At 37.9% G+C, this 26,721-nt stretch overlaps 1 protein-coding gene across 2 annotated transcripts; it reads right to left on the bottom strand.

The window, feature by feature from the left end:
• Nucleotides 1–443: 443 nt before the first annotated feature.
• On the bottom strand, nucleotides 444–5,710 carry LOC133818277 (UDP-glycosyltransferase 82A1). Of its 2 annotated transcripts, XM_062251054.1 has the most exons (3): nucleotides 5,043–5,710; nucleotides 1,373–2,297; nucleotides 444–791 (listed from the first exon to the last, which is right to left on the bottom strand). In XM_062251054.1, exons 1-2 carry the CDS (start codon nucleotides 5,539–5,541, stop codon nucleotides 1,396–1,398), a joined length of 1,401 nt encoding a protein of 466 aa, XP_062107038.1. In that variant the 5' UTR covers nucleotides 5,542–5,710; the 3' UTR covers nucleotides 444–791; nucleotides 1,373–1,395. The 2 variants fall into 2 exon arrangements, with proteins under 2 accessions (XP_062107038.1, XP_062107037.1); XM_062251053.1 differs by lacking the exon at nucleotides 444–791 and having other exon boundaries at nucleotides 1,316–2,297; nucleotides 5,043–5,709.
• Nucleotides 5,711–26,721: the final 21,011 nt, after the last annotated feature.

Genomic DNA, 26,721 nt, shown 5'->3' with positions numbered 1-26,721 from the left:
TAGCTTTGAGGAAAGCTCTCATCCGAGCTTTCCAATAAGCATAGTTGGTTTCATCAAGCATGGGTGGACTAGTAGTAGACCCGCCTTCTTTGAAGCAATCCATCAATACAAACACAGTAGCAAAAACAACAAGAAAATGCAAAACACAGCAGCAAAAACAATAAGAAAATGCAAAAACAACACACACGCAGCCCCTAAGGAACTAACCAACACGATAACTAGAGTAGAAGCAAATAAACTAACTGAAGACAAACAATGATCAATACACAAGCTCTGGTACCAATTGAAAGTTACTTAACTACAACTACTCAATTACCCATTTAGATCAACAAATAAAAATCAGATTTAGTTCAAGGATAGGTCCAGAAAAATAAAAATAACACAATCATTTTTATATGATTTAGCCATGATTTCTCACAACCTACTCCATGAGACCTAGTCCAGAGGTGAAGCAAATTCACTAAAAATACTCAGAGTTGATACAAGTTACAAAACAGTAAATCAATTTAAAACTCCCTTTTAATTTGTTTTACAAACAACAAATAACTCCATATTTTTGTGAAGATCTTCAAGCAACCAGCCTCCCACTGGTATTGTGTTCTTTCTGGACTCCTTCCAACTACTACTCAAGCTCCCCTTGAGACTTAGCTTGAACTTCGTTCAAGCTTTGCACCAGAGTTTTCAAGAATAATTGTGGAATATCACCAAAACGCCATGGGCCAGTGTACAATGAAGCTTTGAATGCTTCAAACCTTTTGGAGGGAATATTTCTTGGAGAATACACTTTTTGGCTGCTAAAAAAGGTAGGGTTAACTAAGACAAAGAAAGTATAAATACTAGGGCACAAAAAAGGAAAGACAGCTCATCAAATCATGTTCTAAATTAAATTCACGTGTTGAGTGTTTCCGATGTCTTATCATTCAAAAGCACGTCTTAACATGAGATTTAGAAAAGAATACAAAACGGACAAGTTTACCAAACTGAGTTTCCAGTATGTTAACATGCAAATGCATGTTTAAACAAGATGTTCACTGCATGACAAAACAAATGCATTTACTTACAGCTGAAGAAAAAAAAACATTGAAATGTATATTAGATATTTTTAATTTATTATTTCTTTAACAAATATTAATAAAAATCCCTCATAAATAATTTTTATAACAACTAAGCCATACAAAATACATAATTTTTTTTTAAAAAATAACTATAATTTTTATTTAAAATAGATAATTATAATTTATATATTTATTAATTTCATATCATTTTTATTTTAATACTTTTAAGCCCTCGTTGATAAAAATACTAGATCAGTCAATAGCCGCAGAATAATATTTTCACCTTATTAATCATGTTCTTATTAACGCATACTTACAGAGGAAAAAAAACAGCTAAAATTTAGAAACTAGTTTCATTAACAAACGAAGACCCAAGTAGCGTTTGTTTCCCGAGAAAATCCCCAATCGATCTGAGATTAGATGTGGCTCTGTTACAAGCCTCATCTCCCATGGTCCTCTCATACATCTTCTTCAACCTCATTCCCATCTCCTTATCCTCCACTATCTTCCTCAACCCTTCCTCCACGTCTTTCAGCCCAACCCCATTAATCCTCACCCCGATTCTCCAAACTTTCACAATGTAATTACAGTTCACGAATTGGTCCCCGGCGATTGGGTAACAGAGCAACCGCTTCTGGGACTGTATGGCCTCCATTGTCGAGTTCCAACCGCAGTGCGTCAGATAAAAACCCACCGCTCTGTGCTTCAAAACCTCCATTTGAGGAGCCCAAGAGACGATTTTACCCCTATTCGATATTCTCTCCTCGAACCCAACTGGTAACCCTGCTGTCCACGAATTTCCCAGAACCCATATGAAGAAATGCCCCAACGACTCCAACGCCATAGCCAAGGTCCTCACCTTTGATTCCCCAATGGGACTCACCCAACTCCCGAAAGAGATGTAAATTACCGAATTGGGCTTCTGTTTGTCTAGCCAATCGAGGCAGCTATTATCTTCTTCCCAGAAACTTGGGTTTTTCGTCGTTGAATTTTTGCACAAAGGACCAATTGGGAGAACCACAGGAAGCTCTTGATTGGGTTTCTCGTCGTTGAGGGGTTCTTCGTCTGGAATGGAATTGGCGAGCACCAATTTGAGAGTTCTTGATCGAGCTAGAGTTCTGGTCCAGAACTTGAACCTTGCCTTTCTTGCAGCTACAGTCCCGATTAGCCATGGCAGCTCTTCGGTCGATAACATGGGTTGATTCGGAAGAGAGCGAACTGGGCCCAGATGTTGTGGGCTTCCTGCCAATAAAAAGGCTTGCCTATTTTAAATGTCGTTTGATCTTTATTTCTTTTTTTTTTTCAAAAACATATTTCGAAAAAATCAGAAAGTAGAAAGTGCAATCTTGTTTCTTGGTCAATAGGCACCAGTGTCCTTTATTACGCATTTTATATAGTAAAGTAAGAAAGTGTTCAAACTTCAAAGCCACTTTCATCTTTTTTAATTAATAAATAATAATGCATGTATAGCACGAAAAGTTCGACATACTTTTGTGTCCATTTAGCACTGCAATTGACACATGTGTTGGAGATGAGAATGGTTAATTATGGTCTAAGATTGTAGACTATAGATCAATAGCACATGTTTGTTTGAATAAAAATCGGCGATGCATGCTAATTTGTAATTATGTTAAAATAAGGCTGCATTTTGATTTTATTTTTCTTAATAATGATATATATGTGAGATACCCATTTACTAGAATGAACAGCTAATCTTACATATAATATTAATAATGAAGAAGAACGTGTGGTCCATTCTACTAATTATGTATTATTTGTCTTTTCTGGTTATTTTCATAAATTTAGTCAACCTATAAATTGATACCTTAAACTACTGTTTAGGCTTGTAAATTAATCTTAAAAAGAAAGATAAATCTCACATGTCAAGATCCTCTCGGTGAACTTGTGTCTGTTGCAGTGTTTAATTACTTGTCGGCTAATTTTATGGTCCAATTATATCTAATGCAGAATATAGAATAATTTAAAAACCACCATAACATTGTACATATATATTGTGAAATTTAAACAAAAAAATTAGTCCGCTTTTATTATCTATCTCCAACAAATTTAAATAATATAACTTTTTTGTTTATTTATATGATATAAACGCAGCAATGGAGTACTGTCTACTCAGAATATATTGCCAACAAATCATCAATTTTATAAGATATAATCGTTTGCTTCACATCAACATATATGTATATGTATACTCTATAGAGACATAAATAATAGGAAATAGATTAGTATTAATTCAAAGATAGCTATAAATTTGTCTCAAAGATATCAAAGATATTTAATAATGAATCTCAGTAGTTGGCCCAATGCAAGTGCTCACAAAATTTGCATACTTGGCATGTGATGAGTCAAACACAGAGCCAGAATAAACAAGAGATATGACTTCGGTAATATACTATATATAAATCAAATTTTCATAGAATAAAACCACACTGCATCGATCGTATTAAAATAATTTTAATATATGAATTTAATAAAATCGGACAATTAATAAATGTATACTAATAAAAGTATTATATTCTTATTCATATTCTACTGCATTGTTATAATAAATGATGATTATATATATATATTTTATATAATAAGTGTGTAGATAACAGAAATTTTTAGTTTTAAGAGTTTTTTTATTTTTTTAATGTTAACTTTAACATAATATTTTTATATTTAACCAAATATTTTTATATTTAACTATAGTTAGTAAACACTTAAACTTAAATAAAATAAAATAAATAATTAAAAAAAATTAAAATATGATATTTTTGAGATATTTTACCATGGTAATTATTTAAAAATAATAAATAGTTAAACAAATTAAATATGGTATTATTTTAAAATAATAAATAATTAAAACAAATTAAAATATGATATTTTTAGATATTTTACAATGATAATTATTTAAAAATAATAAAATCATACGTTTTATAACTTAAATAAAATTTAATTAAACTTAAACTCACTTACTAGAATAATATCATATTAAACATATAATATAATCTAATGCAAATTAGCAACAAATTATCTTTTTTTTTTTTAAAAAAATCTAGCAAAAAACTTAAATTTAAAATCTACATATAATATTTAATATTATATTAAATATATAATACATAATTTCTTCATGTCACTCCCAAATTAAAAAACTAGAACAAACATAAACTTAAACAAAAATAAATATATTATTTAATTAAAATAAAATATTTATTTCAAAATTTACATGACATTAATATAAATTTTATAAATAAAACTAAGCCGTGCATATTTTGTATATAGTATATATATATATATATATAAATCTATATAATCTGTTATAGTTGCATATTATTCATAATCATTTATCAGACAGAAAGTTTTCGCCAATACTATATATAGATATATTATATATCATTGGACTGGTAATATTTTAGTGAATGTATTTTAATGATCATCAACATATTACTACTATATATATCTCACTCTTTCTTTCCCTTTTGTTATTGTATAAATTTCAGGGTCATAAATTTTCAATCTCACAAATACATACCAAAACAAGACACACATATATACATGAATATATATATTTATATATATGGCATATGTTGTCCTAAAGTGGAGTTATTATAGAACATTGAACCTTAGTAGAAGCATCTTAATTGAGTTCAGGAAACATCAATAGAATTTGAGTCATCCAACCGTTACACCTACCTATCGGTTGTTAATAGTTGTAAAATTTATTGAAGGAGAATATAATTCCATACTAATATGGTTTCCTAATATTGCAAGTGGTCCAAAAATAGTAAGATCATCCTAACATTATTGTCTTTTAAGAAAATAAAAAATAAAAAATAAAAAATCCCTACTTGTTGAAAGGTGATTTGAACTAAGTATATTCATAAATGTTGGCGGGTTTACTTAAAATTTTAGCTTCATTTTGACTCCAGTAAGACAAAAAAGAAAAGAAAAAAAAACCATTAATTGTGATAGTATCAAGGTACTGACCTGTATCAGAGATAAGGCCAGAGCGGACCATGTCCGGTATAGCAACGATCAACCGGTAAGTAGCGAGCATGGCAGGCCAAAATCCGGCGACCCTAACACCACAACGGTTGGCCACTTCAATAGCCCAAGAAGCTAACAAGTCGACCATCATACACACCACTACACCCCCACCTTGGTCACGAACAAGCCTCTCCAAGTGGGCAGGCATCACTTTCTCCATGGCCGCTTCAAGGGAGAAGAAATCTCTGGGCACGGATTCGTCGATGCCATCGGGTATAGGAACGAATTCGATGCTGTTGGTTTGGTGGTCGTTTGTGAATCTCTGACGAGAAATGATTTGGTCGTGGATGAATCGGGGCGTGACGAACACCGGGCGAAGCCCTTGGTCGAGTTTAAGAAAGGCCGTCGCTAGCTTTAGCATGGGAGTTACGTGACCTTGAGCTGGATATGGGACAAACACGATGATTTTTGAGGACCCTTTTGAACAGTAATTCTTCATAATGTTTCACTTTATGTATTTGTTTTGTTTTTATATCTAATAAGGAATAATAAAAACTCAAATTTTGTTGTTTTGTTTAGGGTGTGGAGGAATAATAATAAAGGATGAGGAAGAAGAGAGGAATGAATATATAGAAAAGAGATGAGGGAGAGAGAGATGAGGAAGAGAGAGAGGGTCAACTATAAGCACATGTGCCTTATGGTTTGTATTATATATAAACCCGACTTTATAGCTAGCCACTCTCCCCTATTTTCAAGCAGCTGTTAAATTACATTACATTAATAAAGCAACTGTATTATTTTACAACATTTTTTTAAGATAGTCCATGATTTTTTTTATTTATTATTAGCTATAGTGATGCTACTTTTTCTTAAATAGTTAAATAAATAATGCTGTCCCCATTTTGTTCCTCCAAAATGACATTTAATATTCGGGAATTTATTGAATTAGTATATGATATATGTAGCAGTATTCTTGCGACAAAAAAAAAATGTAGCAGTATTCTTTTTTTCCTAATAGTTATTACATTGATAACTTAAAAAAAAACAAATTTGAATTTAATCATAATTCATGTTCTGAAGTAAACTTCTATCAATATATGTATACTTTTTTTTTTAATATTTCAACAGATTTTTTTAGAAAAACTTTTTATTAAATATTTGATAATATAAGAAAAAAAATTGAGAGAATATTGTGGATAAAACAAAGAACAATTCGGAAGAAATTGACAAATGTGCAGCAGAAAAAGAAATAGTGATTAGATTAGATTGGTCGACATGGTGGGGAATTATAACTTACCAAACCATAGAGATACATAAATGTATATTTATATATTATACACATGTCCTAAGACACTTAAAATATCCTAGTCATATTTCCACTGTGGAACTATATAGTATTAGTGCTAGTTAGGCTTGTGATCACCCATAATTATGATTACACGTGATTTTATTTGACACCAAAACACCATATGTACTAATTTTAGCTTAATAATAGAATCAATTATTGAAGAAAAATGCTAAGAGACATTATTGATGTCTAATACCATGTAAAAGTGGCATGCCAGGTGTAATCCAACATCGAGGCTATATTGTGGTCTACACAATTTGAATTTTATCGATCGTAAGGGGTAACTTCATATGATGTTGGGCACCCCAATTAGCAACCCCCGTACCCATTATTGAAAACCCTTTCTACCCTTTCTTTTTCATGATCTTTTTTTATTGGACTTTTAGTTTTAGGTGACTTCTGTAAACGTTTGCCTTCTCCAGCTTTTCCTTGTTTGTCAAGGTACGCGTGCTTGATTCGTAATAAAGAACAACATTAATTAACCAAACAATAAAATGGATTAATATTAAAGGAGAGTTTTAAGTACTAATAATAAAAAGCTATAGTGTGAACAGGTTCATTCCAACAACGTTCATTGTAATACCCTTAATTAACTTTAAAAAGGCGAAAAAAGTTCACAACTTTACAATAAATATATATCTGGATCCAAAAAGCACGTGATGAATAATAATACTTGGGTAGTTGCGTGTAGTACCCAAAATTGTCTATTATCTAGGACTTTGTGTATTAAGTGGTGTTGGTTTAATCCCAAATCTATTTCATTCGGTGTCTGACAATCTTATATTAGATACCGCCAAAAGTGCTCCAACTCAATCACTTCCCCCTTTATTAATAATGACTGGCCTAGCCCAACGCTCGATCCAGTTAATATCCAACTCAATCATTAATTAAAGGATTCAAAGAAAGAAAATAAAAGGCAGTGAAATAATTTCAGAAACACATCCTAATTAACTACACTAGTCACTACCATATCTACGGTAGTGAAAACTATTTTCGGTAATAAGTACTATTGTTAAACTAAATAAATATTGTCTAACTAAAATTCTAATGTTGACTGTGTTTTTAGACAACGACGTGAGAACGTCAAATACGACAAACTTTCAAAAGAATTTAAATAATACAGACTAAAAGAAGAAAAGTAAATAACACACAAGATTTTTATAGTGGTTCAGCCCCGATCAGTCGGTAATAGCCTAATCCACTTGGAGTTGTGATTATAGATCTGTACTCAAGATCAGATGGACTGAGCCAACTGAGTTTCTTCAGTACAGATTGCAAAAATACAAGAATCCTTTCAAATACTAGCACTTTCTCTCTCTAGAATACTCAGACCCAAATTTTCTCTCTCTAGAATACTCAGACCCAAAAGTCTAGAAAGAAGAAGCAGAACCCATTCTCTAATCCTATAAGCCCTCTATTTATAGGCTTAGGGTCATACATACGGTATCCCCTAGAACCGAGATATTTTATTATACTTATTACATTTAAATTACAAAAAACATTCAAAATGTAACAAACCCCTCATTTGTGGAAAGAATGAGAGATTCCCGAATATCTTGTTGAAGTTGTTTCTGGGAATCTTGACTGAGTCCTCCTCTAGCTAGTTGATCCACCTCCTACTGACCACCCATGCAAGTGCTGGTCGGACATGTGCATGGTGGTAGGACATGTTTTTGTGGGTCGGACAAGTGCATGGTGGTAGGACATGCACTCCTCTCCTCTAACATGGCACTCTCCTCTAGCATGCCATATCTCTCCTCTATAACATGACACTCTTTTATTTGGGCAACCATGCACTTGTTGGACATATGTATAAAGACCAAATTCTTGGGCTCTCCTTGGACCACATCTTTGGGGTCTCCTAGGACCACTCTCTTGGGGTCTCCTAGGACCACTCTCTTGGGTTCTCCTCGGACCAAATCCTTGGGGTCTCCTAGGACCACTCTCTTGGGGTCTCCTAGGACCACTCTCTTGGTTCTCCTCGGACCAAAGTCCCTTGGGCTCTCCTCGGACCACATCCTTGGGATCTCCTAGGATGCACTCTCCTTAGTTCTCCTAGGATGCACTCTCCTTAGCTCTCCTCGGACCACACCTTTGGATCTCCTAGGATGCACTCTCCTTAGCTCTCCTAGGATGCGCACTTGGCTTGGTTATGACATCTTTCAAGCAGTCCAAATTTTCACCAGTCTACCGGGTCACTTTATCACAACTCTGAGGAGTCAATGTATTTATTGACTATTAATATGTCTTTTACTGACCATGCACTGCCACTTGTCACCTTTATTGCCACGTCATTGATCTTCAATTTTTGGGGATAACACCTAATAATCTATATATAAATATCGATATCATGGTGATTATAAATTTTTGTCAAGTCTACTACGTACGTACCGCGCCAAAAACCATGGATACCACCTTTTATCGGTATTGTCGAGATAGATGAAGAGTTTTAGTAGAAGAAACTTGTTACATTCTATTTGGCATCCTTTTGTCATTGAAAGGAATAATAAAAAAAAAAAACTAGGTCAAGATCGAAATATGACCACGTAAAACCTAATAAAAACTACAACTCAATCTCTATAATTCGAAAAGTATTTATATATATATACACACAAAATAATAAACTAACATAATCTACAAAAATAGAAGGTCAATTGTGAGACAAAACACCAAAATCATAAATCATTAACTAACACAACTCGATCACCTGCATAAATGTAGATCTCTAGAGAGAGAGAGAGAGTTAAAAACAGACAACAATTTTAGTTTACTCTTCTCTTAGTTGTAAGCTGGTTTGTTATTTTTATGATTTACCAAATTCTTAAAAACTTTAATTAATTAATTTATTTTTTAAATCAAGAATCTAATGCAGCATCAAGTAATGAAAATGAGATTTTTGACATGGTTCTGTGTTTACCTACTTCATGGATTAAGTCTTGGATAGAAAAATCCATTAAGAATCAATAATAGTCAATTACAAATACAAATAAAAAACAAAAAAAAGAAACTGAGAACTTTCCTTATTTGCTTCCCTGAATATTCTTTCTTTTTAAGCATCCCACTCAATCTGTTGGAATCCCTCTAGCGAAAATATTGAATTCTATTCAATTTCAATCTTCAGCTTCTCTCAAAGATGTGTCTTGAAGTCCCTTCAAGAATCCAGAGTAATTTCCCACTACCTCATTAAAGAGTTATCTCTCCAAAACTCTATCAAAGCACCTACATACTCTCAACAAAGAGTACATCTAAGATTTGTAAAAATTAGTACTAAAAATAATATAAAATAACACTATATTTATAGGCATAAATCTTGTTCACAAACCAACTGAATAACAAGTTGTAACAATTTCAATACTCTCAAAGTTAAGACAATATAACAAATTAGAACAAACTTTTTCAGTTTTTTACTTCTAAAGTTAAAAACAATAAAAATGGTTTGAGCAAACTTGTTTATAACAAACTGTAACAATTTTTTTTACTTCTAGAATTATAAGCAATAAAAATTAGAACAAACTTGTTCATTAATGACATTGGAAAAAAAAACTAACACTTACATTAGTGATTTCACCTTTACAATTGACTTATACGACAAAATTAGGGTGGGAGGTTACATTAAACAACTCATATTTAGTGGTTTCACCTCAAATATAGACTTATCAACCAGCCTTTTAATGGATTGAAAGATTTTTATTATTAAAATAATACAGTTTGAGGAAACCGCATTAAGTCAAAGTCATCGCCACTCATTTTAAGGTGGTGTTTGGTTCAGTTGAATGAAATTATAATAGTAATGGAATAACATAAAGGGAAATTTGCGGCTAAAATACCCAAACTTTTAAGTTACTAACACTTAAATACACAAACTAATTTTTTGGTGGCAAAAATACCCAACCGTTAACTTTTTTGGCATTCCGTTAGTACCCATAGTTAAAGTTTAGTTTTGACATATAAAAGGACAAATGGCACTCCAAGATTACTCCACATGTAAATTAAATAAAACAAATAAATCATTTTAAAACCATCTGAAAAGATTTAAAAATATAACTAAGGTAATTATATTATATTATTATTAAAACATTTAAAATAAAAAAACTGAAAAAGTAAAAGAAAAAGAAAACGATTATCAGAGAGAGGGAGAGAAGACGAAGAACAGAGAGGGAGAGAAGACGAGAAGACGAAGAACAGAGAGGGAGTTCTGATGGGTTTTCATGTTGAATTATTGGCACTGGCAGTTCATTACATTTGGGTTTAATGGTTTTATGGTGACTGAAACTTCATTATTGGCAGGCATAACAAAATGGTATTTCGTTTTGGAGATTGGTCTTTGTGTTTAGCAATATTAGTACTAGTATTGAGCAGCATATCAAGTTCAAATTCTCTGAGGATCAAAAAACAAATTAAGACCAAATTCGCTGTATTTCTATCCCCTGAGTTTGAGTTGGGACCAGGATCAGTGGTCAATAGATTTTACTATGACATTGACTTTCCAAGAGGTCATATTGCTGTGAAGAGTTTTAATGCAGAAGTTGTTGATGAAGCAGGGAACCCTATCCTTCTTCATGAAACTTATCTTCACCATTGGGTTGTTTTCAGATATTGAAATAAGTGATGAGTCTAACAAAAATAAAAGACCAAGTCAATAAGTGTGGATTTTCGTCTATCAAGAGGTATAGCAGAGGTATGTATCATAATGTCTTTTTGGAGTACAATTACTATTTGTAAGAATATTCTGTGTTATGGAACATATGTTCTGTACTTCTATTAAACAATTTTTCATTAACAGGTGAATGAAGGAAAATATGCTCGTGCTATATCTATCTTTGATCAGGTAATAGTTCAGGGTCTCAAGTCATCTATGTCTTTCAAGAGAAATTCACTATAAAGAACTTCCGTTACTCTTCTTTTTATTATTTGTACTTTATTTTTTCTTCTTCCTGAGTTTGTTGGTTGGGAGCAATGGCTCAGGATGTTAATGTGATAAGCCTGTAACTAAGCTATACACATTTAACTTTACAACTATGATATTCACAGCTATTGAAAGAGGATCCTAACTATCCCGAGGCTCTAATAGGAATGTGAAGGTGAATCTAAATTAGTAGTGGATTCTTCTATTGCAAGTATAGGCCATAAATTCTGTAAAATTTTGTTCTACGTTGCAATCTGTTTCCACAAAAAGTTACAAGATATTTATGTTGAAATAGAATGAATTCATTAAGTAATATAATTTTCCTTGTGGTCTTTCTGACCCCATAATGTGTTGATCTAATTCTTTGGAATGAAACATTAAGAAAAACTTTAGTACATTGCACTACTAGGTACTTAATATATCTGTGCATATGACACTACACAAATACATAATAATTGTGCCTCCTCTACTCTGAATTCGTGGCTAGTCGACGTTTATTTGCTGGCGTCTCTGGTGGGTGGTGTTCGTGTCACCGTCTCTGGTGGGTCTTCATCGGCATCTCAGATGAGTCTTCGTCGGCATCTCAAGGGGTTCTTCGTTGGGGTTCAAAATAGTTTTCTGGGTAATCTGTTCTTCGTCTTTCTCTCTTCTCTCCTCTCTGTTCTTCGTCTTCTCGTCTTCTCTCCCTCTCTGTTCTTTGTCTTCTCTCCCTCTCTCTGATAATTGTTTTCTTTTTCTTTTACTTTTTCAGTTTTTATTTTTTTTATTTTAAATGTATTAATAATAATATAATATAATTACCTTAGTTATATTTTTAAATCTTTTCAGATGGTTTTAAAATAATTTATTTGTTTTATTTAATTTACATGTGGAGTAATCTTGGAGTGCCATTTGTCCTCTTATATGTCAAAATTAAACTCTAACTATGGGTACTAACGGAATGCCAGAAAAGTTAACGGTTGGGTATTTTTGCCACCAAAAAATTAGTTTGGGTATTTAAGTGTTAGTAACTTGAAAATTTGAGTATTTTAGCCGCAAATTTCCCTAAAATAAATAGCAATGAGAATAATAGATTATGTTTGATTTATCTTTGGAATGAACATTGGAAACAAATTATTTTGTTTGGTTTGATATGAGAGAATGCAATAGAATAAGTGGTGTATTGACAAAAATGTCCTTATTTTACTTTTTTGTTTATATATATTTTTTAAATATTTAAAATTTTAAAAAATGGGCAAAAATTCATTACAATCTTTTTCGTTTTAGCAAATACAATATTAGTTGTATTATTTTTAAAACGTAGAGTTAAAAATGATGTTCAATTGAAAAATGTATATGAAATCACATAAATCCTAAAAACAAATAAATAAACTCTTAAAAAGTTTGGATTACATCTAATTTCGTCACCCAATTTTGGTTGTGTACAACATAAAACTTAAGGCATAACATCAATATCGTGTAATGATAGTATCGTATTTTATGATATAAATTGTTTAGAAAATATTTTAGGAAAAGAATGAGAAAGCCGTACTGCCGACCAAAGTTGGGAAAATGCGAAATTGATGGGCTATATTAGAGGGATGACCAACTTCGTTTTGTCCTTGTTTTAATGATTATAATATTAATAACAATAATGAAGAGACGTTACCACATTTTTCATGAATGTAGATAACGTGCATTCAATTCAATGTGCTATTTCTTATTACCTATTAAGGAAATACATGTCCATATATATTGGTTCCTACCGACTTGATTGATATGCTAACTGACTCAACTTCAACAATTGTCAATATTTAAATTCTATTTACACATGAATTGCAAGTGTGCTACTAACTCTTAAATATTAAGTTTGGACGAAGGCACGATATTATTATGACTATACTCAACTTACAGCATCAACTCTATCAAGATATCCAGGCCTTAGCAGCTGCTGAACAAAAAAACAAAAAACAAAAAACAAAAAACAAAAAAAGAATCTTTTTAGTATTGGTAAGATAGCGTTGGAACTTTTACTTGTGTATATAAGTTATTAGAAATAAATGAAAAGTGTATGGATCTTTTTAGAATTGGTAAGATAGTGTTGGAACTTTTACTTGTGTATATAAGTTATTAGAAAGAAATAAAAAGTGTCTATGAATCATTTTAGTATTGGAAGTTCCGCATTGGGTTATGTCCCATAAATACTCACTTTTATGAAGAGGAAGAGATAGGTGATAGTTGGTGTGGTGTGACATTTTACATTATTTTTAGGGTTTATGCTTTTTTGGATCATGTGTTTTTTTTCATTATTTGTTTGAACCCTGTGTTTTGACAAATTATTTTTTGGACCTTATATTTTGTAAAATGATTAAAATAGAATCCTAAACCCGATTTTGATCAATATTTTCTCAACTAAAATCACAAATAATTTACCAAACTAACAATTCAGAACAAAAATAAAATCATTCTGCTTAAAAACTGTGATGTTATATTCAATTTTTTCTTCATCAAAATTGAGTTTAGGGTTCTATTTTAACCATTTTACAAAACATAAGGTCCAAAAAGTAATTTGTCAAAACACATGGTTCAAACACGTAATGAGACAAAACACAAGGTCTAAAAAAGTATAAACCCTTATTTTTATTCATGTAATACGAGTAGTAGATAGTGCACAACTTGGGTGGTGTTGTGGAAAGTCTAAAAAAGAGTGCCTAGTCGGCAATTCAACTAGTTACTTTCAAATTATAATATGTATTCACTCATGAAAGTGGTATAAACTCACCACAAAACTAAACACTCATTTTACTACAAAATCACGTGAATACAATAATCTTGAATGCAAAGTATGAACTATCACAAATATTACAATTCACTCACAAGCTATGTACCAAAGAATTCACTTTTTCCCAAGGCCCTAGAAGCCTATTTATAGAGACCATTTCGTGCTCAAAAAGGCTAAGAAAGAATCTCCAATAAAAACAAGAATATTTGAAGATATTCTTGATTAATGAAGATTTGCCATTTTTAGATGATTCTGATATGACAAACACAGATTTTGCGAGGACAGCTAATACCAGCGTCGGATCAAATTTCTCAAGATAGAAATAACAATTAATTCATTCAAAGATTTTATTTCCTCAAGTTTATTATCTTGACAGCACGAAAATAAAAAAACAAATGTTGACCCTTGATTTGGCCAACGACATGGAGTCAAAATAACAACAATGAAACAAACAGAAATCAAGATTTGAATCAAATGGTAAAGAGGTGACACAAATGATTTATAGTGGTTCGGCCCCAACAGTATGGTAATAACCTACGTTCACTTAGTGTTATTATTGATGTTGAATCCTAATGTCGTGATCAAAGAACTAGGGTTCTTGAGTTTCACCAGCCTTAGAAGAATTACAACTTTTCGGTGCATAATCACACTATGCTCTTTATATGAGTATTCAGATTCAAGGTTCAAAAGTCCCTTCCTTGAGCCTTCTCATTCATATTTATAGGCTCAAGGGGGTTACATGGGCCTTAATTATCCTTAATATCAGCGTATCAAGGCAATAAAGAGAAAATAATAAATGTAGTCATTACAAGATTACATATCTTTAAAGGAAATAAACCGAAGCATGCGACCAGACTGGTCGCATCATTTCACGAGATCTGATGATGCAAGGAACACCTGGTCGATTGTCGAACAACATTCCTTCATTTTGACGCTGCCACGTGCCAACCACGTGTGATAAATTCTTGCCACGTCATCAGGAGCCATTTTTAGGTAAACATTTGCCCCCCAAGTTTATTTTACTGCGACCAGCATAAAGTAAACTTAAGAGACTGACTCTTCGCGTACCCCACCAAATCTGTCAGAGCCGCCCATGCCTTCTCAAAAAAGGCAACCAATCATGTCTTTTGAGTTTACCAAAAGTTGTCTGACGGCTGTTGCGTTTCCCCTTGCTTCAAAAAATTAATCCCATTATTACCTCTTTTACAATGCCACGATCAATATAAATAATCCCCCAGGATCATTTTTCATTTTTCACTTTTCACTTTCTCCTCAAGAACACTGAAGAACAAGGCGTAGAAAACTCAGAAACCCAGACGACCTTGATGATCCACGGAGTTTCTGCCCAACCAACCGACTTAGTGTCTCAGAAACTTGCTTCAATCTTTACCCAAGTAAGTTTATCAACCTTTGCAGTCGTTGAAATGCCATACAATATCTATTATATATCTGTTTCATATCCTGAGTCCTTGAATGTTCTTGAAAGAAACTGTTTTGGGGTAAATGGGCATATAGATATTAGTGTTTGTTGACTGCGTTTTTAGCCAACGACGTGAGAACGTCAAATACGACAAGCCTTCAAGAGAGATAAAAACGACACAGACGGTTTAAACAAGAAAAATAAATAACACAGGAGATTTTTATAGTGGTTCAGCTCCGATTGTCGGTAATAGCCTAATCCACTTAGAGTTGTGATTTATAAACCTGTACTCAAGATCAGATGGACTGAGCCAACTGAGTTTCTTCAGTACAAATTGCAAAAATACAATAATTCTCTCTCTAGAATACTCAGACCCAACTTTCTCTCTCTAGAATACACAGTCCCAATTTTCTCTCTCTAGAAAGAAGAAGCAGAAGAAGCCCCTCTCTCATCCCATAAGATCTCTATTTATAGGCCTGGGATCCTCAACTGATATCCCCTTATAATAGGGATATTTTATTATATTTATGACATTTAAACATTCAAAATTCGAAATGTAACAAACCCCCCATTTGTGGGAAGAAATGAGAGATTCCCGCGTATGTTGTTGAAGCTGTCTCTGGGACCAATCTCCTTGGCTTCTCCTCGGACCAAGGTGGTCCGAGGCAACCTCCTTGGCACCTCACCTTGGACAACATTGAGGCAACCTCCTTGGCACCTCACCTTGGACAACATTGAGGCAACCTCCTCCATGACATCTCACCTTGGACAAGTTCAAGGCATCCTCCTTTAGCATCTCCCAAACATGTCCGATCGAACATTGTATAGGCTCTCCTTATCAAAATCTAAGTCTCCATCCTCTTGCATGAGACTCCTCCTCCTTAGCTACTTACCTTGGACACGTTCGAGCCAACACTTAGGAAACCTTGGGAGGCTTGCCTCCTACACACCCTTGGGATCTCTTAGGACCACATCCTCCTTGGGGTCTCCTAAGACCACTTTCTCCTTGGGGTCTCCTAGGACCACATCCTCCTTGGGGTTTCCTAGGACCACTCCCCTTAGCTCTCCTAGAATGCATTCTCCTTAGCCTCCTAGGATGCATTCTTCAATTTTTGGGTATAACAGTGTTGAATTTGGAAGGAAAATAACACTTTGCTGGGATGATGAACTAGTTGGGTAGTTAGGATTATAACTTTAGGGCGTGAAATCGAAATAAAAATTTGATTTCTAAGCTTGTAGAAAAAACTGGGTTTTTCCCGCCATTTCAGAGTCGAAAATTTTATCCTGAAAAACTTTTCACTTATGTTTTTCAATCCATTTTCCAAACTGTTCGCTTGAAATGTAGTGTTTTTTGTCAGAATGCTGCTGGTCGTATAAAAGCTTAAGTTTTATACACGAGCAGCGTTATTCTAACTTTTAAACATTTTGATCCTTTCAGTCATTAGATTCTCAACTCCCCTGTTCTGTTCGCAAACTTTCATGCAAGATCCGTGGGGAGGTGAGAGGCCAATTGACGACGATCTCCTGGCCCAACTGCTCGAGGACGAAGAAAAACCATCGCTGCTAATTCGGGAGATCCCTTTTTCTCGAAACACCCAAAATAATCCTTCGACCCCACCTCAAAACATGGGTCGAGTAAAGTCTACAGCCCAGAAAAAGAATTCACCCAATCCTTCTTCAAATCAACCTGCTCCTCGGGCTGAAATTCCTTCGACCAGTGGTCGAGAAGAAAATACTCCTGATCCAAAAATGAAAAATCAAGCCCAACTCTGAAACGTCATTCGACCAAATGTCGAATGGTACGTTGCTCTTCCTAGCCAAATCTCGGTTAGGATGATAGCAAATTATATCGGGAAGTACGGTCTTCCTGGGGTAACCTTAGTCCAACCCACCAGAGACCAATTGGAAAACTTTCCTGGAGGCGCCTTCAGCGCTTGGTCGAGGTATCATATTGAGGTAGGAGCGATCCTGCCTCTCCATCCTTTCTTCCAAGGAGTGGCCAACTATTTTGGGGTTGCTCCTTTCCAAATAACCCCAAATGGGTATAGAATGCTCTCCACACTCTATGTCCTTTACAGTCATAAGAAGTGGCCTGTTCCTACGCCACACGAGGTCAACTACCTGTTCAACCTCAAATCCATCCCCAACCAAGAAAATACAGGGTTCTTTCATCTTTGCCACCAAGAAACGACCCACACTTTCCTAAGTGATACCACCTTCAAATCCAATGTGGGGAAGTACCATCTAGAGTACTTTTTGACTACCGACATGGTCGCCAACAACCTAGCCTTCACCTAAGGAGGTAACTTATTCATTTTTCTGGTCGTTTATTTTCCTTGTATTTTATCCGCATTCCCCTTAGAGAATTAGCATATTTCAGGTCCATGGCTGCGACCGGCTCCTACTCCAGAAATGGAGGTCCAAGCAGCGCTACTAGCCAGCATGACTGACGTAGAGAAGAGTGTCAAACAACTGGTCACTGAAGCCAACTTGAGACTGATTGGGCTTCTGGCACCTCACCAGGACGTGAGGGAGTCAACGGCGGGGAGTGCCACCAGTGAGGAAATTCTCGAGCAGCACCTAGATGTGTCGCAACCTCAAAGGAGGAGACCAACTGGCGTGACAATCAGGGAACCCTACAGCACCCCACGAGCGGCCGTGTCCCCTGCCCCTTCGGGAAAGGGAAAAAAGAAAGCTTCTAAACCCCTTGCACTTATCGACGAGTCTTCAGATGAGAACAGTACTGATCTATCACTCTTAGATAGTTTGCCAATTCCCTGTCACTTATTTGATGGGGATGGCAACTTTAAGTACACTCCCACTTTAGATTCAGACTTATTCATGCCAGAGAGTGAGTGTAACACTAGTAAAGTATATAATGTAGTGACCAGTAATTATAGCTCGGGTATTTTACTTATAATTGCCTTTGTTTCCTTTTTTGACATAGCACACTCATTTGTTTATACTATAACTGTTCGTGTATTTGTCTTCTTGCAGACATGCCATCCGAAGAGATGTTCGAACTCTATAGTGCGTCTGATGCTCCTGTGAGCAAGAAGAACGCGAGTAGGCGGCATCGTGGGGAATGCAGCAAAGAGCCTCCGGCCAAGAAAACCCGCATTAAGGACCCTCTAGCACCTGGTCCTTCGAAAAATACAACACCCCCTCCATCTCCCCTCGAGCAGCAAACACCGCCTGCACTGGTCGAGTCGACCCCTTCCCTACCGGCTCCTGCCGATCAGACACAGCTGGCAGCCCCTATTCAAACAGGGGATGACATATCGAGCCGCGCTGTAAGAACTACCAAGGACAGGATGACCCGGATCCTGAGGCACGAGCGTAGCTGAGAAGCCATGGTTGGGACAGAGTCGATAGAGGTCGACTAGATCTTGAACCGCACACTAAAAGAGCTTGCCAGTGTAAGTTGTCTCTTCTTGTTGAGACTCAATCTCTTTATCTATTATAGTCATTTTGACTTTTGTTCTGATTGCAGGCCATGCTAACCATGACTGCCAGTCGGCTCCGCTCGGGGGTCATCACCGAGAAATCCAAGGCGTCCGAGCAACGACACGCTGAGGAGCTTAAGCCCATCGAAGCGAAACATGTCGAGCAGCTTGAGGCAGCTCAGAAGGCAAATGCGACATTGCTCGAGGAGAAAAATAAACTGGTTGAGGAGATGAAGGGAAAGCAGACTGCCCTGGACAAAGCCCTTAAAGCTAAGGATAAGTACAAAGAGTCCCACCTCATCAATTTTCGTGAAGCCAAAAAGCTCGAGGTGGACCTAATCGAGAGCAGGCAAAAAGCTGAAAAATTGGAGGCTCGGATCAATGATCTTGAAAAAGCCAATGCCAGCAATCTGGAGAGGTACAAGGGCGCCACGTCCAAGTGATTCTATGATTTCTGGAAACACAATCAAGGGGTCAATTTCAGCTATCTCCCCGAGCGCATGAAGCAAACTAAAATAGCCCGGTGCGTTGCTCGCTTGGCGGAAGAAGAGAGAGCGAAGATCCCAGCTTCGCCCGAAATCTCTTTGGTCACTAGCGTTGAAGGTGCGGATAATGAAGCCGAAGCTGCAGTCGACCAAGAAAATCCACAAGACCCTCCTGCCTCATGATTATAATGTTTTTATATTTTTTGTTTTTTAAAACAATTATTTTTATTACTGCATAGGTAGCTTTAACTTTTAATCAGTCAATTACATCCGAGTAGTAACTACTCATGGTGTAAAAGGTTTCCTTTTTGATATTATAATACTTGCATTTATTATAACATCTGTTCACATGACCGAACTTAGCATAGTACTTTGGTTTGATTTAACAAAATACAAAATTTTGAAAAATACTCTAAGTACCGTAGCATGCTTTCACTTATTTTGCTCATGTGTTTACATACCTGTCGATATGCTTTGCTTACTAGATGCCTTATATGCCCCCTAAGTGATTGAGGAGCTTTAGGTCCTCGGTCACTTGCCTTGACCAAAACCTGTTCGAACATTTCTGCTTGCAGTAGATATAGCAAAACAACACATGTAATGAGCAAATACTTGTAATAAATACAATAATTGGCAAGAATAGCTAGCTGCACACAATCCCTTTTATTTCTCGTAATAAATGGACAAAACATGTCTGTACGAGTGATCAACAAAATGATCTTACACTTATAAGCGATTAGTCACATAAAATGACCAACCCTTTTTCATAACTTGTAAAAAGTAAAATTAATACAAGCCAATTCTTTGAGAAGAATTGTTTATTGATAGTACTTGCGTAGGTGTTCTCCATTCCAATAGCGAGGAATGAGATCTCCATTTAAGCGAGCAATTTTGTAAGTGCCTAGATGGAGGACTTCTTCAATTTGGTACGGTATTTCCCAATTAGGTCCGAGTACTCCAGCAGTCTGGTCGCAGGTGTTGAGGAAAACCTTTCGGAGTACCAAAATTTCCTTTCGCGTACTTTAGAATTGAAATACCGGTCGACCTTTTGCTGGTAAGCTGCTACTCGGAGTTGGGCTTGCTCTCACTTTTCATCGACCAAATCAAGAGATTCCATAAATAGTTGGCTATTAGAGCTTTGATCGTACGTTATTCTTCGATGCGATGGCGGATCTAACTCAACAGGCAGCATAGCCTCATATCCATAAGCCAAGGAAAATGGGGAATGGCCTATTGCTGTGTGATGGGACGTTCTATACGACCAAAGGACTTCAGGCAATTGCTCTGGCCATGCCCCTTTTGCTTCTTCAAGTCTTTTTGTCAGAGTATCTTTTAACATTTTATTGACTGCCTCGACTTGTCCATTTTCTTGAGGGTTGGCAACTGAAGAAAAGCTCTTGATAATTCCATACCGCTCGCAAAAATCTGTGAACAAATCACTATCAAACTGGGTGCCGTTGTTCGAGACAATTTTTCTTGGCAATCCATAGCGACATACGATGTTCTTGACTACAAAATCCACCACTTTCTTGGTCATTATGGTTGCAAGTGGTTCAACTTTGGCCCGTTTAGTGAAGTAATCGATGGCTACTATGGCGTACTTGATGCCGCCCTTTCTTGTGGGCAGAGATCTGATTAGATCTATACCCCAGACTGCGAACGGCCACAGACTTTGCATCTGTTTTAGATCATTAGGGGTTGCTCATGGAAATTTTGAGAACCTCTGGCATTTGTCATACCTCCGCACAAATTCCATCGAGTCTTCATTCATTGTTGGCTAGAAGGATCCTTGCCTTAAGATCTTTTTAATGAACTCTGCCCCCCAGCATGATCCCCAGAAAACCTTCGTGGACCTTTCTCATCAATTCTTTGGCTTTCTCTTTTGAAATACACCTGAGGAGTGGCATTGAGTATTCCCTTCGGTACAAAATTCCATCGCCCAGGATATACCTAGCAGCCTGCCGCTGAAGGGTCTTGACTTTGTTTCTGTCCATTGGCAACACATCCTTCGTCAAATACTCTATGTAAAGTGCCATCCATGTATCCGCCGCTTGAATCACCAAAGAGGTCTCTTCTGCTCGGATGCTTGGTGCAGATAGTCATTCAACTGGCACTATGTTTAGGGTGTCAGCATCCTTGACACTTGCTAACTTGGCTAAAGCATCAGCGTGTAAATTTTGGTCGTGAGGTACTTGCTGGAGGGTGTTATTAGCAAACTGTGCCAATAGATCCTTTGCTTTATTTAAGTAAGCAACCATTTTTAAGCCTCGGGCCTGATATTCTCCAATGATTTGATTGACCACTAGCTGAGAGTCACTGTAGATATCAAGTGACTTTATGTGCATGCTTCTAGCTAACCGTAATCCTGTGAGCAGTGCTTCATATTTGGCTTCGTTGTTAGAGGCAGTGAAGTCAAATCTGATTGCGCAGTGAAATCGATGCCCATCAGGCGTTATCAAAATCACTCCTGCTCCTATGTGGTGCTCATTAGAAGAACCATTTGTAAACAACTTCCAAGGAGTAGTTTGGCTTTGAGACCCAAGTTCTTCAGCCCCTTCTGGCTGCTCGCTGTCTGGAAGCCCAGTGAGTTCTGCGATGAAATTGGCAAGAGCCTGTCCTTTTATCTCTGCTCGTGGCAAGTAAGAGATATCAAACTGCCTAAGTTCGACCGCCCATTTCAATAATCGGCCTGGGGCTTCTGGTTTCTGCAGAACTTGCCGTAGAGGTTGGTCAGTCAAAACTGTGATTGGGTGAGCTTGGAAGTATGGCCGTAATTTTTTGGAGGCCAAGATCAGGCAATAGGCTATTTTTTCAATAGGTGGATACCGTAGCTATGCTCCTATTAGCCTCTTACTTACATAATAAACAACCTTTTGCACGCCTTCCTCTTCTCTTACTAGGACAGCACTAGCAGCGTATTCTTCGCCAAGTAGATGAACAAATTTTCTTTATCAATCAGCTTTGATAGAATCAGTGGTTGCGACATGTGAGTCTTTAAGGCTTGAAAAGCCTGCTCGCACTCCTCTGTCCATTCAAATTTCTTGTTGCCTCTGAGTAGATTAAAAAATGGGACGCATTTGTCTGTTGATTTGGAAATAAATCTACTGAAAGTAGCAATTCTCCCGGTCAAGCTTTAAACATCTTTGATTTTTGTTGGCGATTTCATATCGACCAGGGCTTTGATCTTCTCGGGATTGGCTTCAATTCCTCGCGAGTTTACTATAAATCCCAAGAATTTCCTTGATCCAACTCCGAAGGAGCCCTTGAGGGGATTCAGCTTCATCTGATATTTGTTCAAGACGTTGAAGCACTCTTGCAAATCCCCTATGTGTCCTTTTGCCTTCTTTGACTTAACCAGCATGTTGTCAACATAAACCTCCATGTTTGTTCCGATCAGCTCTTTGAACATGTGATTGACTAGTCGCTGGTAAGTTGCACTAGCGTTTTTCAAACCGAAGGGCATTACCTTGTAACAGTAAAGCCCTATATCAGTCCAAAAGCTAGTGTGATCCTCGTCAGGGGGATGCATACTGATCTGATTGTATCCGGAGTATGCATCCATGAATGAGAGAATCTTGTGCCCTGCAGTGGCATCGACCAGCTGGTCGATTCTAGGGAGTAGGAAACAATCCTTAGGGCAGGCTTTATTAAGGTCTGTGAAATCCACACACGTTCTCCATTTTCCATTCAACTTTGGAACCAGTACAGGATTAGAGACCCAGGATGGATAAAACGCTACCCGGATGAATCCATTCTCCTTTAGCTTCTCGACTTATTCCTTCAGAGCTTTTGATATATCTTTGTCGAGCAGCCTCCTTTTCTGTTGCACTGGCAGAAAACTCTTATCTATGTTTAGGACATGGCTAATGACTGCAGGGTCTATTCCAACCATGTCTTTATGTGACCAGGCAAAGACTTCCTGGTTTTTCCTCAAAAATTCCACCAGTGCTTGCTTCGTTGTTGTCTCTATGCTTTTACTGACTTTCACAACCCTGGTTGGATCTTCTTCATCAAGTTGGACCTTCTCAAGGTCCTCGATGGGTCCTATCTCTTCATCAAAATCCCCAAAGTGAGGATCTAAATCTCTGTCCTCACTTTGGGCAACACCCTATTTGGTGACATCATCACTTGATTGGGCTTGTACATCAATAGTCGATTGCAACTCTTTTCCGACAACTTTCCTCGATACACCTTTCTTTGCCTTAGTTATCGAGGCGTTTAGCACTCCTTCGCTTCCCGCTGATTTCTCAACACGCATCCTACCCCTGCGTCGGTTGGGAATTTCATGGCAAGGTGCCATATTGAGGTAACGGCTCACAGGTCAACCAAAATTGGCCTTCCAATTACAACATTATACGCTGAAGGACAATAAACTACTATGAAGGTAGTGAGTAATGCTCTGTTTGTAGGTCCAGTTCCTACTGTAGCTGGGAGCCTAATCGACCCAGTTGGGGCGAGCCCTTCACCAGAAAAACCATAAATGGTTTGGTTGTATGACTCTAGGTCCTTGATGGACAATTTCATTCTTTCTAGTGAAGACTTGTATAAGATGTTGACTGAGCTTCTTGTGTCAACCAACACCCTCTTAACCATCATGTTGGCGATTTGAATGTCAACGACCAGCGGATCAGAGTATGGGAATCGTACGTGCTGGGCATCGTCTTCAGAGAAGGTTATCAATTCCTCCTCTATTCGAGCCTTCTTTGGTGCTCGATCCTCCACACTCATCATCTCGATGTCCTGGTCGTGGCGTAAGGTCTGAGCGTATCGCTCCCTTGCCTTCCCACTGTCCCCTGCATGGTGTGGGCTGCCACAAATGGTGTGTAATGTACCTGCCACAGAAGTTGGCTGTAAGGGTGGCGAGCGTTGGCATGTAGGCATCTGCTCGTTGCCACCCTGAGCCTCTCGCTGAGACCCTCCTGTGGCTCGCGCGTATCTCCTTAGATGTCCCTGCTTGATCAGGAACTCAATTTCATCCTTCAACTAGTTGCACTCATTGGTGTCATGCCCGTAGTCGTTGTGAAAATGACAAAATTTTGTGGTATCCCTCTTGGAGATATCCTTCCTTATAGGCGCTGGTCGCTTATAAGGGACATTGGCATTGGTCGCCTGGTAGACCTCTGCTCGACTTTCGACAAGGGCCGTATAGTTGGTGAATCTCGGCTCATATCTATTGCCTTTGGGGCGTTTATTCTCAGACGTTGACGACTCATTGCCCACCCTTTTTCCACCATTTCTGCCATTTCCATTCCCGTTGCCTTTACGATTGCCATTGGGTTTGTTCGATCCGTTGGCGGCCTTGGCAGGTTCTTCCTTCGGTCCCTTATCTTTTGTAGGCGATTTCCCCTCGTTGGCAATCGTGTCCTTGAGCTTGATGTATCGATCAGCTCGATCGAAAAACTCCTGGGTACTCTTTACCCCGTTCTTCCTTAGGTTGTTCTAGAAGGTAGAATGGCGCCTGACCCTAGCAGTTAGGGCCATCATCTTTCCCTCGTCGCCCACTGTTTTGGCTCCAGCTGCTGCTCGCATAAAGCGCTGGACATACTCCTTTAAGGGCTCTCCCTCCTTTTGGCGTATCTCGACCAGCTGGTTGGCCTCAGTGGGGTGTACGCGACCAGCATAGAATTGTCCGTAAAATTCTATTACGAACATTTTCCAGAATACTATACTAGCAGGAGGGAACTTAAAGAACCACTCCTGAGCGGTGTCAGATAGTGTGGCGGGGAAGATCCTGCAGCGCGCATCATCTGACACCTTCTGTATATCCATTTGTATCTCAAATTTGTTGACATGAGATACTGGGTCCCCCTATCCATCAAAGTTTGGCAGTACTGTCATTTTGAATTTGTTGGGGGTTTCTACCACAGCAATCCTCTGCACAAACGGAGTTCCTTTTCTCCGGTCGTACTCTATGTGGGATGTTCGACTCCCGACCAGCTACTGTACTGCCTGGTTCAGAGCGTCAATTTGAGCCTGAACCGCGTCAAGGATCGTTGGGGTGGCTGGTGCTAGAGGAGCGTACTCATCGTGCCTTTCACGCCGGTCGTTGAGTACGTCTCTTAAGTCATCATCCCTGCGCCTTTGCTCGCTAGCGCCCAGCCGATCAAAGATGTTGTGTTGTCGGGGTTGCCCCCCAGCGTTATGGCTCACATGCCTATTATCTCTTGATGGGGGGTTTCTGTCTCCACCTCTTTCTTCATTCCCCCGACCAACATTCCTCCTGCCAGAATCGGCCTCATTATAGTCATGGCCGTCTCTAAACTGTGGCTGACTATGGCTCGACTAGCTGTACACGTTGTTTCCTCCACGGGCTGGCATCTCCTAAGCATCAGGGGGAGGCTTGTGTTGGTCGTTGGGTCCCCGTGCATTATTATGCCATGGGGGGCCTTTGACCGCAGAGCCTGACTCATTATGCCTTCTGTTGGCAGAAGGACGCTGCCCCCTGCTAAGTGGATTTGGCTCATCATCCCCTTGGCGTCTAGGGCTGTGGGGAGGCTGTCCGGCCCCATTCTGCCTATGGCGCTGGGGATTGCCGCGACCAGCTTGAGAATGAGGCTGTTGCTCAGGATCCCGTATTGGGACATCATCCTAAGCGACAGGTGGCTGCTCCGGCCGTTGAGGGCTCACTGTCTGAATTGTAGGACTCATATTTTGGGCCCATTGTGGTGGTGCATTCGATGGCTGACCCGGTTGCAAGGCCAGTGCAGCCTGTCCTCGGGCCAATTGAATGGCTGCTTCAAGAGCGGCCATGGCCTCTCTCTGCCGACGGTCCATGTCCGCCTGCCGCTCATTCAGCTCCTGGCATTAACGCTCAATCTCCCTTTGCTGCAGTGCCAAGGTCTCTGGTGCATTCTCTTGATTAGCCCTCAAATTAGCCAACTCATCCTGCAACACCCCCAGTGTTGCCCTCAGCGTTTCTGAATCCAATTCCTCCTCTTCAAAATCTAAATGTGGTTCATTCTCAGCCACATTTGGAGGAGGAGGTTGAGATGATGCAGCGCTAGCAGCCTATCCGGCTCTCTTGGATGTCTTTGCCATTTTATTTTCTTAAAGCTTCTTGATCAATCTCTGAATGAAAGCACCAGAATGTTGACCCTTGATTTGGCGAACGACACGAAGTCAAAATAACGAAAATGAAACAAACAGAAATCAAGATTGGAATCAAATGGTAAAGAGGTGATACAAATGATTTATAGTGGTTCGGCCCCAACAGTGTGGTAATAACCTACGTCCACTTAGTGTTATTATTGATGTTGAATCCTAATGCCGTGATCAAAGAACTAGGGTTCTTGAGTTTCACCAGCTGTTGACGC

Source organism: Humulus lupulus, chromosome 2 (genome assembly GCF_963169125.1).
Source record: "Humulus lupulus chromosome 2, drHumLupu1.1, whole genome shotgun sequence".
Lineage (NCBI taxonomy): Eukaryota > Viridiplantae > Streptophyta > Magnoliopsida > Rosales > Cannabaceae > Humulus > Humulus lupulus.
This window is presented reverse-complemented; position numbering and strand designations above follow the sequence as displayed.